We start from the raw sequence: 15,804 nt of genomic DNA on the forward strand, positions 1-15,804 counted from the left end.
GTAAAATGGTACTACTAACAGACTTGTTAAATGCAGGGTTGCCACAAACCTTCACTTTGTAAACACACAGTTATCTGGGAGGCACAAGAAAACAAACCACAACAAAAATGAGGTCTGCCTGTACCTAATCCTTTAGCTCCTTCCTGTTGGGTTCAGGTTGACATTGGCTATACTCCTTCATTAACGTAGCAAAGGTGCCTATGAGGTGGGTGGCATCTCCAACAGCAGTTAAGTCTCCTTGGATCTGGCACTCTCTTTTCCCTTACCTCTTAAGTCTAAAAGTAATCATGTCTCTGATCAGTTTTGGGAGCTTCACCATCACTTTTTGTTTCCTGGTAATATCACCCACCTCTTTGTAAAGTGCTCTTTCATTAAGCACCTTACAACTAGGTCTCTTGAGCATGCCATCTGTTACCTGCTGCGCGTTCATACTGATACACCATCTATGAAAGTAGTAGCTTAAATTATTTCAGAGAATTTATTAATTCTTTACACTCCACTCACTTGTTTAAGCAAATTGACTACTCAACAACAGACACTTGAAAAAGGAAAAAGGGGTCTATTTCGCTATTACACCCAGGACAAACTATATTTGGACGAAAGGGCAATGGAGAATACAAAAATTACAGCAGGATATTTAAATGAGAAATTCCCATGTTTTCTTGAAACTGAAGACGGCTGAACGGTGTTATCTCTGATTTAGACTGAAAAGTCTTTACAAAAGTGTTCAAGGTTAAGTGTCTTAATAAACCTGTCCAGATAATGTTGTTAAAGGTGGGGGTGGGGGAGGCGCGCAAGTTTTTATACCGAAATCAAGTTCCATGTGACCTACTCAGTATTTTCACCCACTGGAGTAACCTCATTTTTGCACTTGCCTTGTCCATAATCCATGAACAAAAGGCATCTACGACCTCGACAAAGCAGCTGCTGGGACCAGCTCAGGAACTAGAGGCTCAGGAGCGGCCCTCAGACACCCGCTTACGATTGGCTCCAGTGGAGGTCTTTCCTTAAGTTCGGCCAGACTACAAACCCCGCGGTCCCTAAACCTCGCTCACCTCAGCCCGCTTCCTTCTTAAGTGAGGTTCCGCCTTCCGGCCCAAAGTACCAATTAAAACTACCAAATGGAGGGAAAAAAAATAAGAAGGTAAAAATGCAAATAGCCTTACGGAGTCCTGGACTGGAAAATTCTCGCGAGAACTTGAGGAGTGCCGATGGGTCCCTCAGAGATCTCGCGAGCGCACCTCCGGGGTCGGGTTTCTCCGTAGCCCCGCCCTCCTTGAACGCGGACGTCTTGGCGGGAATTTCGTCTGTTTGTGGTCTAGACCCCCACGGACTCGCTGGCTCTGGCCGGGACCGCCGGGGCGGATCTCGGGGACTCAGAGTGAGTAGCTACGACTTGCACCAAACCAAGGGCGCCGGGGTGTGCAGGACACCGGATCCCCTCGCCCTGTGGTCGGCCCGCGCTGATCGCTGCCTTGTGCGGACCTGGCGGGACTTGCCCAGGCGGGGAGAGCGGGGATTTGCTCTGGGCCCTCTGGATCCACGCCTGGAGTCCGGCCGGGGAGCTTGCAGTTCCGACACTGCGGGGAAACCGGCCCGGTGCGGTGTAGTAACTTAGCGGAGGGCGCAGGTCTAGTCGAGCTCTGGGCTTGAGGCTGAATCTGTCCTGCCAACTTTTTTTCTCTCCCACTTCATCCTGTACTGGGCTGCAGGGTCTGACGTAGAGGGGATTTTTAAGTTTCTGCCACAGCCAGTCCGGGGCGCAGTCTAAATTCTGACAGCCTTGATCTAGGGGCGTCGGTGGGCAGGGGCGGGTTGGGGGCGGTATATATTTATTGAGGATTTATTTCGCTTCTCGTTTTTTTCCTGTGTGCTAGGGTAGGAGGCGTTTGGGGAACTTTCTGAGGTCACCCCAAATCTCTCGGCCCTCCCCACCTCCAGGAATCACATCACAACTTCTTTGGAGCCCTTACTGATAGTCATTAATGAACTCCAAAAATTTCAGGAAATGGTAGACAATGGATAACTGTCCCCCTGCGTCCACGTTTCTGACCGACAGCTTGGAACTGGAACTGAAGACAGAATGGTGCAACCCTCCTTGCTTTTCTTGTGATTTTGACGACAGAGGAGGAGGAAAACATTTTTCTGGAGAGTCCTACCTTTCCAGCGGAGCTCTTAAGCGGTAGGTTAAAAAAAATCGGAAACAGTTTTTACCTATTCAGAGTTTAGGAGTCTGTTTAGGTATGTTATTTAATTAAGACTTCAGTCAATTAAACTTTAATGTTCATCAGGCACTGTTTTTGCAAATCGGCTCGAATTACCATACGGATGCACGTTAATAGTTCTGTTGGTTTCTTGTTAGAGCATACAGATACCTGAAAGATTTTTGGAAGGATAATTTCCTTGCTACTTGCTGTTCTCTTACCTCACCGCTGCCTCAGCTTTGGAGTAGGGAGCCGGACACTAGATTTACCTTTTACTTAAAGTGAATGATAAACTATCTGGGCTTTTTGAAGTGGCACATTTTTTTTGTTGCCCCCGAGTCTTCTAATTCTGTATATTTACACGTACAGAAGTCTTATAGGTCTTTTTTTTTTTAAGCTTTCTTTAACTTTCGAGTAAATGCTCCAGATTGTGTAAATTCACAGAAATATTATCCTTCCTATCTCTTGTTTGAACAGTTGGATATTCATATTTCAGTAAAACTGCTGTTATTGAAATATTTTGGAAATACCTGCTGAGGCAGTTTTATTCAGAACAGAAAACATATTTGTTGATTTTTACAATTGTACCTTCTTTCAGACCTTAAAAGATGTTATTCAACTTGATTATGCCCTTCTTTAGACATGGCTCAGAATAACTCTAACTATTTTAAAAATTAAATATCCCCTCAAAGGGTGAAATTCTACAACTGAAGACCACTGTTGAACGCAGGTGAAAGTATGTTCCCTATGGAAAGTATGTTCCACCTTTTTCCCTCAAGTTATGGTGCTGTTTAGTTAAACTTTTGTTTTTAAAAAATCATAATATAGGGTTGAATTCTTAATATAGTTCATTTGTAGTATTAGTGAGATACAAGGTACCAAGGTGTTACCTGACTTTTAACATTATTGCTGACATGTCTTTGTTAATATGGGTTCATATAATGCCAGAAACTCCTGCTATAGTATGAGATATAGCATACATTTTATGAAATTGAATCAGAATTTTTATTTCAGAGTAATTTTGAATCTTGATCCTTTACCAACTAATTTTGAAGAGGATACAGTGGAACTATTTGGCATTGAGTGGGTTACTGAAACAGCATTAGTGAATTCATCTAGAGTTCTCTTTCATCTATTCAGGTATGTTTTGTCTTTTTTTAAAAACTGCCATTGAGTGAATATGCTGTTCAATTTGTTGTTGTTGGTTTTTTTTTGCTATTCAGTTTTAAGTTACATTTGTGGGTGATTTCTAATACTAACATTACAAAAACACCTGTAGGAGTTTGATTGCTGCTCACCTGGTTATCTTATCAGCAACAACACTTAAGCAGTAATGCTTGATGGAGTAATGGTTTTAATGGGTTTGTTCTTTTAGTGGTTTTGCAGAATTTTTATTCTGTTGTATTTGACATTGGGCTTCTGCAGTGGCTCAGTAGTAAAGAGTCTGCCTGCAGTGTAGGAGACGCAGGAGACATGGGTTCAATCCTTGGGTCTGGAAAAACCCCTGGAGGAGGAAATGGCAACCCACTCCAGTATCCTTGGCTGGGAAATCCCATGGACAGAGGAGCCTGGTGGGCCACAGTACATAGGGTCACAAAGAGTTGGACATGACTGACCATACACACATATTTGACATCATTTATTGAAAACTAATATTTAAGGCTTTGAAGTATACCATAACTTTGGAAGAAAAATAAAATACTTTTGTTGCTTTTTGTTGTTCAGTTGCTCAGTCCTGTCTGTTTGTGACCCTGTGGACTGCAGCACACCAGGCCTCCCTGTCCTTCTCTATGTCCTGTACTTTGCTCAGACTTATGTCCATTGAGTCAGTGATCCTGTTCAACCACTCCATCCTTTGTCACCCCCCTTCTCCTGTCCTCAGTCTTTCCTAGCATTAGGGCTGCTTAATAGACATAATTTTTCAGTAATCTTTAGAGAATGAACTCACACTTTCTAGACTGTGTAATAGAAATATGATTAATCTAGACAACATTAAAAAATGTTAATGAAAATTTTTAACATACTCAAATACAGAGAGAATAGCATAGTGAACCCTCACATACCTTCCCTCAGTTATGATAAACATCATGGTTTCATCACATTTCCTTCTGTCCCTTTCTCTCTGCCTTTGGCTTAAATATTTTCAAAGCAGATTCCAGGTATCATACCATCTCACCCTTAAATACTTCAATATTTATCTCTTAAAAATATGAACTTAAAAAAAATAAACATTACTCATTATCACGATTAATTAAATTGAAGTGATTCATTATTACTTAAAACCCAGTCCATAATTCATATTTGAGATTTGAAGTTACTTATCAAAGGCAAATATTGTCTCAAAATACATTAAGAATGTATATCAAGAATGGTAATTCTAAAGTTTACCTGAAAGCACGAAAGATCCCAAATAGCCAAAACAATCCTGAGAAAGAAGAACAAAGCTGGAGTCATTACACTTTCTGATTTCAAACTATATTATCAAGGTATAGTAAACAAACATCATATTATTGGCATAAAAACAGACATATAGATGAATGGAACAAAATTGAGATAACAGAAATAAATCTACACCTAAATAGAGACAGTTAATTTATGGCAAAGGAGCAAAGAACATACGATAAAGAAAGGGCAGTCTCTTCAATAAATGGTGTTGGGAAAATTAGACAATCACAGGTAAAAGACTGAAACCAGGCCACCATCTTATACACAAAAATTAACTCCAACTAGATTAAAAGCTTGAATATAAGACCTGAAACAATAAAATATCTAGAAGAAAATAAAAGCAGTGATCTCATTGACATCAGTCTTAGCAGTGTTTTTCTGGCTCTGACTCCAAAGGCAAGGGAAACAAGCAAAAAATAAATAAATGTGACATCAAGCTAAAAAACTACGCACAGCAAACAATCATCAAAGTGAAAAGGCAGCCTACTGGAGGGGAGAAGGCATTTGCAAGTCATCAGTCAGTTCAGTCGCTCAGTTGTGTCCGACTCTTTGTGAGTCATATATTTGGTTTATATAAGGGGTTAATATTCATTTAGCTCAACAACAACAAAAAATCTGAGAAAGATGAGCAGAGAATCTGAATAGATATTTTTCTAAAGAATAATTGGAGACAGCCAACATGACAGGCACATGAAAGGATGTTCAGCATGACTTAAGGAAATGATGTCACCTCACATCTGACTGTTATCAAAAAGAAAAGAAATAACAAAATGAAGAAGATATGGAGAAAAGGGAACCCTTGTGCCCTGTTGGTGAGAATGTAAATCGCTGCAGCCACTATGGAAAACAGTATGGAGGTTTTAAAAAATTAAGATAGAGCTACCCTATGACCTAACTATTCCACTTCTGGGTATTTATCCAAAGGACATAGAAACACTAATTTGAAAAGATATATTCATCTCCTGTGTTCATTATAGCATTATTTTTAGTAGTCAGGATATGAAGATATAGAAACAACCTATGCGTCTTTCAGTGGATGAATGGATGAAGAAATTTTAAATGTATGCATGTATACATTTATATATATATACATTTTTAAAATTATATATACATACATATATATACACAATGGAATATCATTCAGATTTAATAACGAATGGAATCCTGCCATTTGCAGCAACGTGGATGGACCTCGAGGGTATTATACATAGTGAAATAAGCCAGAGAGTGACAAATACTGTGACTTCACATGGAATCTAAATAAAGCAAGTGAACAAACAATAAAACAAACTCATAGATGCAGAAAACCAGTTAGTGGTTACTAGAGGGGAAGGAGTTGAGGATGTGGGTGAAAAAGGTGAATTGAGTGAACTGTATGGTGATGGAGAGTAATTAGACTTGTGATGGTGCTCGTGTGGTAGTATTCATAGATGTGGAATTACAGTGCTGTATACCTGAAACTTACATAATTTAAAAAATGTATACATGATACATTTAAATGAAAATAGAAAGGTTAAGTGATTTCTCCTCTTACCCTGATCCCATGGGACCTGTGCCATGTTACATGTTTTGTTGGGAAAACAGTCTGAGTGATTGTATATAATCTTAAACATTAAAGAATGAGTTTAGTCTTATCTAGGACATAGGTTATAAATATGGCTCCGTCTTTAGGGAGTTAAAAAAGGCAACTAGGAAGAGAATTGCAAGAGAAGATTATTGTGAGAAATACAGGTGGAACATCATAAATTAAAATTTTCCCTGATTAGTCTACATTACATATTCTATTCCTTTTCAGAACTCCTATTGTGTAATTATATGACACAGTTTAACATTTCCTATGTAACTGTTAACCTAGGATGTTTAATGTAACTATGTTAAACTTCTTAGAGATATAAACAGTTATCTTCTTGATGTTGAAATCTATGATATTTAATTTTTGAGATAAATGTATCTCTTAGATGTTTTTGGGAGGACAGACATAGATAGGCATGTTTTATCTTCTCTCAAAGTGTTTACTACCTGAAGGTGATGCTAATAAACATTCATGAAGCATCAAACATTATTCAGGGATGAGAGGCACTGAAGCTGTGTAAAAGATTTGGAAACACTATCTGTAACTAATTGTTACATACTTTAAACTATTCAAAAACTAATTCTTACCCCTACATTTTTTAAATTAGGCAACAGCTATACAACTTGGAAACCTTATTACAGGCCAGCTGTGATTTTGGTAAGTTTTAAGTGTGTTTAAAGACAAAAAGAAATGGCTCTCTCTATGATGTGTCACTGGATATCATCATAACGTGAAGGAAGTGTTAGTTTAGAAGTTCAGGAGACAGTTATATTTAGTGTTCAGAAAAAGTATGACACTTAAATTTTGCTCCTATATGAAATTTATGGTATTTTTCCAAATCTGCAAGTAAGATTGTTTTAAGGCCAAATACCTCTGAAGTGAGATAGTAACTTGCTTTGGGGTGGGGAGTGTGGTGGAAATGTAAAGTGCCAGACCTCATGCCTACCTTCTTGTTTTCCTTTCCTGCTTTCTGTTTTTGTTTTTATTGTGGTGTAATTGGTGTAATTTTAAGGTAGTGAAGGGAATTGAAGGGCAGTGTGTTTCAGTACAGGCTAGCTGCCTCTCCTTTGAATAGTTTCAGTTCAGTATAGACTTCAGAATCATGACTGTGTGGTCAGCCTGGATTCCAGCCCTGGCTAATTTCAGGCCTCACACCAGGTAATAGTTCCCACCTCACAGAGTTCTCATGAGGACTAAATGGCATAATGCATGTTAGGTGCTTAGCCTAGGATCTGTTGTTATGCCCAGCAACCACACATCACGCGAAAAACACCTGTGGTCAAAAAAGTGTTTTATTAGCTTAGGAGGCAAGGGAGAGAAACGCATCATGAGGAACAGTTGGGGCCTCTCAGCAAGCGGAATTAGGGAGGGGCCTGTGTAGGGTATGTGCTTGCACAGACTAATTTTGGGTCGAGTTTGAGGCTTTATTCTGGATTTGATGCTGTTAAGAAGCTGGAGCAACTTGGTAATTTTAAATTTTTCTTTAGAAGGTGGAACAAAAAGAAGGAGGCAATGGTAGGTTCTAGTTAGTGATGAAGCGATAGTCATCTTAGCTGGAAGAAGGGGATATTCTGTTCTTGGACTTTGTTTTCGCATGGTTGTGTACTGCCCTGTTTCTGTGTGTGTCAAACATGATTACTGGGGCGGTTTGTTTTTTCTTGTTCACCAAAATCATGGAGTGGCTTTGTGTGATTATTTTTGATAATGTATGGCTGTTTAATTTCATTAGGAAACTCCATGGCCTTAATTGTTGTCTGCTGCCAGGGCTGTTCTGCTTTCTCAGTTGGTCCTCAGTAAATATTGAGTATTCCTGTTCTGTTGCCACCCAAGTCCCTCCTTCATGTGCAAGGAGCTGATGCATCAAAGAGGAAAATTATGCTCCTGAAGTTTGCAGTTGAGTAAAACAGATAAACAAGCAGAATTGGCACAGTACATGGAAAAGTGTAATAATAAAGACACGTGCAAGTTGCTGCAGGAACCGAGGGGTTTATCTGTTTATGTGCACATCACTGAATGATACCAGGTCTGGGGCTTCAAGGATGAGGAGGACTTAGCCAGGCAAAAGCTTGTGGAGAAGTGTTGGGGATAGGCTGAGTTCAGGTATGAAACAACTTTGTGACAAAGACATTTGACATGTGTAGAAACATAAAAGCTGGGAGAACAGGGAGTTAAGTGGTGATTATGTAGGTTGGACTATGTTAGGAATTAATTTTTGGAAGGGAGGCAATTATAGGTGTCTTTGTAAGCAGTGCCCAAAAGGCACAATTTTACTTTTAAACCCCTGGGGAGCCTCTATAAGATTGTAGTGGAAACAGCGAAAATACCTTTACTATATAGAATGACAATTAAATTGGGTTTGTGGAAGGCATTTATTATGTAGGATTATTCCTTGAAAAGCAGTTATGGACCTAAAATCACTACTGGGTCATTTGTTGAAATGGTAACTTGTTACACTGGCATTTTGGCCCCTTTAGTTGCTTAAAAAAAAAACAATGACAGATTTATTGGGCAGGTTAGCAATATTGAAAACTAGCCAATGTCAGCTTGGGCTTCCCAGGTGGTGCAGTGGTAAGGAATCTGCCCATACAAGAGACGCAGGTTCCATCCTTGGCTTGGGAAGATCCTTTAAAGTAGGGAATGGCAACCCGCTCCACCGTTCTTGTCTGGAAAATTCGATGGACAGATGAACCTGGTGGGCTACAGTCCATGAGATTGCGAAGAGTTGGACACGACTGAGCACATAGCACACACACATCAGCTTACCCCTCCCATGCAAGCTGTACCAGGGGTTTGTTAGTAAACTCCTGTAAACCCTTGGCCCTCAGCCCTCTCCAGAAAGCCCTTAGGGTCAGTTACTGATGTACACATGGTTCTTGTTCTCCTGTTGATTATACTCTAAGAACGCTTTCCTGTTGAGGCAGAATAGTATACATAATATAATGTTGTTATTATTATTTTTACTGCTGCCTGGTATTAAATATAGCTGTTAATGTTATTCCTTTTTTAGCATTGTATTTTTTTGTCTCTAGACATTTCATCTGGATTTTTTTTATGTTTTCCATTTCTGTTCTCGTATTTTTTTAATCTGTCTTTAACATATGGAGTATATCTGCAGCTGCTGTTTTTAACTTTACAGATTCTTTCATCATTGTCATTTCCGGGTTTTTATTGACTTTTTCCTCATAGTTTTAGGATATATTCTGGTTTTTTGAACATTTAGTAATTTTTTCTTGTATGATGGACTTTGTAGCTTTTCATGGCTGCTTTCTGAATTTTCTTGTATTCCTAAAACTAGTGTTGAATTTTGTCCTGGCTCATTGTTGAGTACTTGTAATCCATTGAATTTTTGAAGCTTGTAAATTTTGTTAGGACTTTTAAAAAGTAGCCTTTAGTCTAATGTTAATTCAGCTCTAGTAAGGCTTCTGAGGATTTTTTCCGGTTTATTACTTTTTAAAAATTCTTGGTGGGAACTTAAGCTGTTCCTTGATCTTCATAAGCTTTGTAGGGAATTGTTTTCTGGTATTTTTCTCTGGCCTGCAGATCAGTACTTAGTCAAAGACTCAAAAGGGACCCTCTACACATCTTCAGGTTCTTTTTTGTGTAGCCATTTTTTTTCTTCTTTGGTACTTTTTCCCTGCAAATTCAGACTTCCCTAAACTCAGATCTCATGTTTTCTAAAATCAGTGATCTGGGCTCTGAATTCTCTGCCCCTGTGCTGCAGCCTGGAAACTGTCTCTAGTGGGAAGCTGGTATAGTCTTGGAACTCATCTCCTCTCTGGATTAGCAGTCTTGTGTTGCCTTTGTCCAATGCCTGAAAACTCTTGTTTTATGGATTTTTTTTTTTTAAGAATACTTAATACTTAAGTTTAAGATGAGAGATGAGTAAATGTGATTTCCTTTACCCCATTTTGGCTAGATGCAGCAGTTCATAGCAGTTCTGTTTTTAAGAGTACTGCCTTTTTGGGCTGAGAATTATGACACTGGGGGATTATTATGACTTTTGTAAGCAAAGTAGAGTTAAGCTGTGGAAGTGCATTGCACTTGCTGATACGTAGATACATGCACTGGAGAAGGCAATGGCACCCCACTCCAGTACTCTTGCCTGGAAAATCCTGTGGATGGAGGAGCCTCGTACGCTGAAGTCCATGGGGTCGCTAAGAGCCGGACACGACTGAGCGACTTCACTTTGACTTTTCACTTTCATGCATTGGAGAAGGAAGTGGCAACCCACTCCAGTGTTCTTGCCTGGAGAATCTCAGGGACGGGGGAACCTGGTGGGCTGCCATCTATGGGGTCGCACAAAGTCAGACATGACTGAAGTGACTTAGCAGATACATGCACAGTATGTTTACACTTACATTCGTGTTGGTTTTGCCAAAATGGTATCCATGTTTGCTCATTTGAATACAAATTTTAAACTAGGTTTTTCTTTATGTTTAATATGAATAATAATTTGTTGCCTATAGTAAGGGGTTTTGTTTGTTTTTCCTCCTTTTCCTGCCTCTTTTATTTCGGCTCCTCCTCAAAAGCGAAACTGAAAGTCACTTAGTTGTGTCCTTTGCGACCCCATGGACTATAGAGTCGGAGAAGGCAATGGCAACCCACTCTGTTACTCTTGCCTGGAAAATCCCATAGACGGAGGAGCCTGGTGGGTTGCCATCCATGGGGTCACTAAGAGTCAGACACGACTGAGTGACTTCACTTTGACTTTTTACTTTCATGCATTGGAGAAGGAAATGGCAATCCACTCCAGTATTCTTGCCTGGAGAATCCCAGGGATGGGGGAATCTCACAGAGATCACACAGATTCGGACATGACTGAAGCAACTTAGCAGCAGTAGCAGCAGCAGGACTGTAGAGTCCATGGAATTCTCCAGACCAAAATACTGGAGTGAGTAGCCTTTCCATTCTCCAGGGGATCTTCCCAATCCAGGGGTCAACCTAGGTCCTCCCGCATTGCAGGAGGATTCTTTACCAGATGAGCGACAGGGGAAGCCCAGGAATACTGGAGTTGGTAGCCTATCCTTTCTCCAGTGGGTCTTCCCAACCCAGGAATTGAACCATAGTCTCCTGCATTGCAGGCGGGTTTTTTTTAGCAACTGAACTATCAGGGAAGCCCCTTCCTCCTCAGATCTATTGCTAATAATCAGGCTCCTCGAGTCTCCTCTCTGTACATCTTTTCCTACATGTACCATCTCATCAGTTCCTTTATTTCTAAATGGTAACAACACCAGAAGTTGAAACATTCCAGTCTCCTTTGCATTCCAGGCTTTGCATGTCAAACTGCCTAACGTCTGTCCTTGGATTGCTCAATCCGAGTACGTCCATGATGTCCTCCAAAACCAGCTCATGCTGCCCATGTTTTCTCCACTTATTACCTGATTCTAACAGTTGCCTATAAGTCATTCTTGATTCTTTTATTTCCTTTAAACTCATCTAATCCATCAGATTCCCAGTAGGTTTATGATCAAAATATACTTTTAACCTATCCATTTTCCTGTGATCTCTTGAATTACTGCTACAGGTCTCTTAACACATCCTCCTTAGCCCTTCTATAATCTTGAGTACAAAACCTGCTTTAAATATATATCAATTCCTCTTCCTCCTAAATCAGAACCCAGTGAAAGGTCATCTACTGTATTAGCATGAAATCAAAACTCATAATGACTTGTAAGGCTGCCTATCACTTATTCCTGTTTTTCATCCAGCCTGAACCCATGCCATCTTTCCCTTACTTCAGTATTTACATCAGCAAAAATTATCTGAGTGGTTACTATGTGCAAAACACTCATAACCACTCTAGGGAAAATGAGTCAGCCAGAAAACAAAAGCAGAGAAAACATGAGAATTATAGCAAAGTGAGGAGGAAGGAAGACTGGCAGCATATGGTATCGATGAACCAGGTGTAGGGAATATTTCTGTAAGGGCAAGTTAGTTGAAGACAGGTGGTGTCATTGAATTGGACAACATTGGTTTCACTGGTGACCTTAATAAGAGCAGTTTTTTGGGGGGAGGAGGGCGGGAGGATAGTGAGAATCAGTTAAAACAAATGAAAGATAGAGAATTTTGGCGTATACAGCTTACAGAATTTTTTGTCACTGATCACTGATTCTTTAAACCATGATTAACATTACCTATTTTGGTTTTAGGGAAGATATCAACGCTGCATTGCAAAGCACACAATATTAGGCAGCTCTGCGTAACATTTCTTCATTATGTTAAAGTTTTCATCTTCAGGTAGGCTGTCAGATGAGTAATACGAATAATACATGAATTTCTGAATGCAAATTTATCCAGACTCTTAATTGCCTTTTGGATCTCATCATGTTTTAGGTCCCTGCGAGTACACAATGCTGAAAGTCATGTTCCTGTCCATCCCTACGAGACTTTGGAGGCACAACTTCCCTCAGTGTTGGTTGATGAGCTTCATGGGTTACTCTTGTATATAGGACACCTATCAGAACTTGCCACTACGAATACAGGAGCATTTGTAAATCAAAACCACACTAAGGTTTGATTTGTTACATTTAATTTTTGAAGTATCAGTTTTTGTTTTCTTCTCACACATAATATTCATTCAAGAATGAGGGAAATTAGTCAAGGGTGTAGTTCTTGGACCAGACTGCATGAGTTGAAATACTGGCTCCTCCTCCTATTAATTATGTGCCATTGGGCAAATAGCACCTCTTGCTTCAGTTGGTTTAGCTTCCTGGAGTTATTGGGAGAATTGAATAAAGTAAAGTGCATTAAGTGCTTAGAAATCATTTATGTTGAATCACTGATAGCTATTCTAATTTGTAACAGTGCAAATGCTTAAAAGTTTCAAAGCAAATAAAATAACCTTTATGTTCTGAAATTCGTATCCTCTCTCCCATTGATCAAGGTATGGGCAAACCGTATTTTATTTTATCGGAAGATTTAAGATCATCACCTTTAAAAAGTTAGGCTTTCAAAACCACATTGTTATGTTTTCTGGGTTTTGAGATATTTTCAGAATATGAATGTTTTGACCATGCCTGCCATTTTTTTTCTGTCTGTGATAATTATTCTCTCTGAATTTTGGCTTTTTAAAAAATTGTATTGTTAGCATGACCCAGCCTGTAGATGTATTGAACAAATTCTCCATAGGAAAATGTGAGCTTCTGTGAGTAACAGATTATAATTCCCCATGGGATTTCCTGAGTTCTGTCTATTCTTTTTGACTTCACCAATTCTGTCAGCTTTTAGGAATGAGTCTTTGCCAAAATACATAACGTATAGTAAAGTGTTTATATTTCTGTGAAATTTAACAACTAAAAACCCAACTTTTCAGGGATCAATATATGTGATAATAAAAGTAAATAGACTTCCAGCTGTTTTCACAGGTGAATATATCTAATCCATAGAAACCAGTTAGGTAATTGTTTTTAATCATGTCGATTAATAAAGATTCATGGGTGGATTGTGAGGAGGAGGGTAATTTTCCTTTTTAGTCTCTGTAAATTGGACTGGCTTTTATTTTCTGAATATCCATTGAATGCTGAAGAAAAATAAAAATAATTTATCTAGAAGCAGAAATTAAAAGATGCATGCAAGGGTCCTCAAACTGTTTTACCTTTCATAGGCTTTTAATTAGACAGACTTGTTGAAAATATAGGTTACTTGAATGGAATCACCAGCACATAAACAAAAATGTCATATACTGAAATACTGTTCTGAAACATCAGCAAAACCAAAAAATCACGAAATAGCATCTTTCAAGACTACGTATTTCTTACGTTTTGCCTTTCTCATACGCAAGAAAATGCTTTAATTGGTATTCCTAGTTGAACATCTGTCTTTTATTCTTTTTAAGGGACTTTTAAAAATTAGTAATATTATCTCTTGGTATTATGTATTACAAATATTTTCATTTATCTCTTTCAACAATTAAGCTGACTTGCTAGGTACATCATTTTTTTCTGTAAAATTATATTTATCAATTTTTTCTTTAATATAATTCCTATGCTCTTGTAAAATACATACTTTTTTTTTAACATCTATCTCTAATTCATCTTTTAAAAAATATACCTTGAAGTAGGAAATCTAGTATCTTGCAAATGAATAAGTTAATTATCCTGACTCCTACTGAATGACCCACGTTTTCCCCGCTGATTTGAATGTGTGTCCACTTCTCTCTTCTTATATTTGCAGTTTATTATCTATTCCTTAGCCAGTGTTGTTTTACTAGTGTTTTGTTTTGTTTGTATGTTTGATAAGGCAAGATCCCTCTCCATCATTCTTAGATATCTTAATAAAAAAGTATGAATCATTGTATTTTAGTGAATCAAAATGTTGATTGGAGAAAATTTATTGATAACCTGCACAGCACAGTAAAGAGCACTGGCTTTTGAATCTAATAGAATTAGGTTTGAATCCTAAGGAATGAATTGAGGGGTAAATTTCTTCACCACTTTTAACTTTAGTTTCTTTATGGACGTGACAGTAGTGTCTTAAATGATTTAAAATTTCTTCTTAAAATATTTTATGGACATTCCTAGGTATTCATTACATTTAAAAACCATATTTCCTGGCTAAAGTCTAAAATAAAATCATGAAAACGGTGTTTAAAAAAAATTCATTGACTGGTTTGCAGCTGTAGTGGAATATCTCTTAGTTGGTAGCTACCTTTACTATGAAAATCTGTTCCTATGCAGCCCCGAGGTGGGTCTGTCTTCAACATCAGTTAAGAGTATATCCTATATCCTGCTTTTAAATAATCTCCAGTGAAAAAAGACAGAGGTTTCCCTTGCACTTTTGAATAGTGGTAGGTAGCTTGTGCTTAGGGAAGGTTATTATGACATGCTATAAAATACCTAATGAAGCATTATGAGTTTTCAGTCTCAGTTGATAATATCATTCACAGCTTTACCCACCATCCTGGCATTTACTGCATCTCCACCTAGATATCCATTGGCTGGTGTTGGAAATTCTCCACATGCTTGGTGAAAAATTGAGTAAGTTTATAGATTTCTGATTTACGTCCTTTTTTTGAATCTAAACATGTTTAAATTGTTTAAGATGATAGAAGTAAGTGCTTTCTAGTTATTATTATTTTCAATCAAACAGTAACAAAACTAGAAAGTGAAGGTCTTAACTTCTCTTTTCTAGAGATAACTACTGGAAAGAATGGTCCACTTATCTGTCCATCCATACTTACTGTTAGTATACATAGGCAGAAACATATGGGTAGGGTTTTTGTTCTTGTTTCTAGCCACAAGTGGTGTCATATTGTTCTGTGGAGGGTTTGATTTAATAGTGCTTTTAGAGATCTGTTCACGTTAGTACATACAGTTTTACTTGATTCATTTGTTATAGATCTTATGGACCTATCATAATTTTAGCCAACCCTTTTTTAATATTTCTGTTATTTCTGTTTATTTTAATATTACAAATTAGATTTCACTGAGCATCCTTGTGTGTATATACGTCGGTGCAAGCCATTTTGTACAATCGGTTTTTTGAACTGAAGTAGCATATTGCACTTCTAATGTTGTGTATGCTGCTCTGGTGTGGTAGAATAAGTTTCCCCAATTTTATACACTTAACCATGAGCATATCTTT

The 15,804-nt window shown here is 38.3% G+C and overlaps 1 protein-coding gene across 4 annotated transcripts in view; it reads left to right on the forward strand.

Moving 5' to 3' along the window:
• The window catches only part of MMS22L (MMS22 like, DNA repair protein), a 122,117-nt gene continuing 107,584 nt past the window's right edge, over positions 1,272-15,804 (forward strand). For 2 of the 4 annotated variants that reach the window (XM_013966474.2, XM_018053139.1), the window contains exons 1-7: positions 1,272-1,381; positions 1,878-2,182; positions 3,219-3,344; positions 6,830-6,879; positions 12,372-12,459; positions 12,556-12,733; positions 15,107-15,197. In XM_013966474.2, the coding sequence (XP_013821928.2) occupies positions 2,019-2,182; positions 3,219-3,344; positions 6,830-6,879; positions 12,372-12,459; positions 12,556-12,733; positions 15,107-15,197 (697 nt within the window). In that variant the 5' untranslated portion in view covers positions 1,272-1,381; positions 1,878-2,018. The remainder of the gene's footprint in view (positions 1,382-1,877; positions 2,183-3,218; positions 3,345-6,829; positions 6,880-12,371; positions 12,460-12,555; positions 12,734-15,106; positions 15,198-15,804) is intronic. The other 2 variants (XM_018053137.1, XM_018053138.1) reach the window with 2 other exon arrangements.

This window comes from Capra hircus, chromosome 9, assembly GCF_001704415.2.
Source record: "Capra hircus breed San Clemente chromosome 9, ASM170441v1, whole genome shotgun sequence".
Classification (NCBI taxonomy): domain Eukaryota; kingdom Metazoa; phylum Chordata; class Mammalia; order Artiodactyla; family Bovidae; genus Capra; species Capra hircus.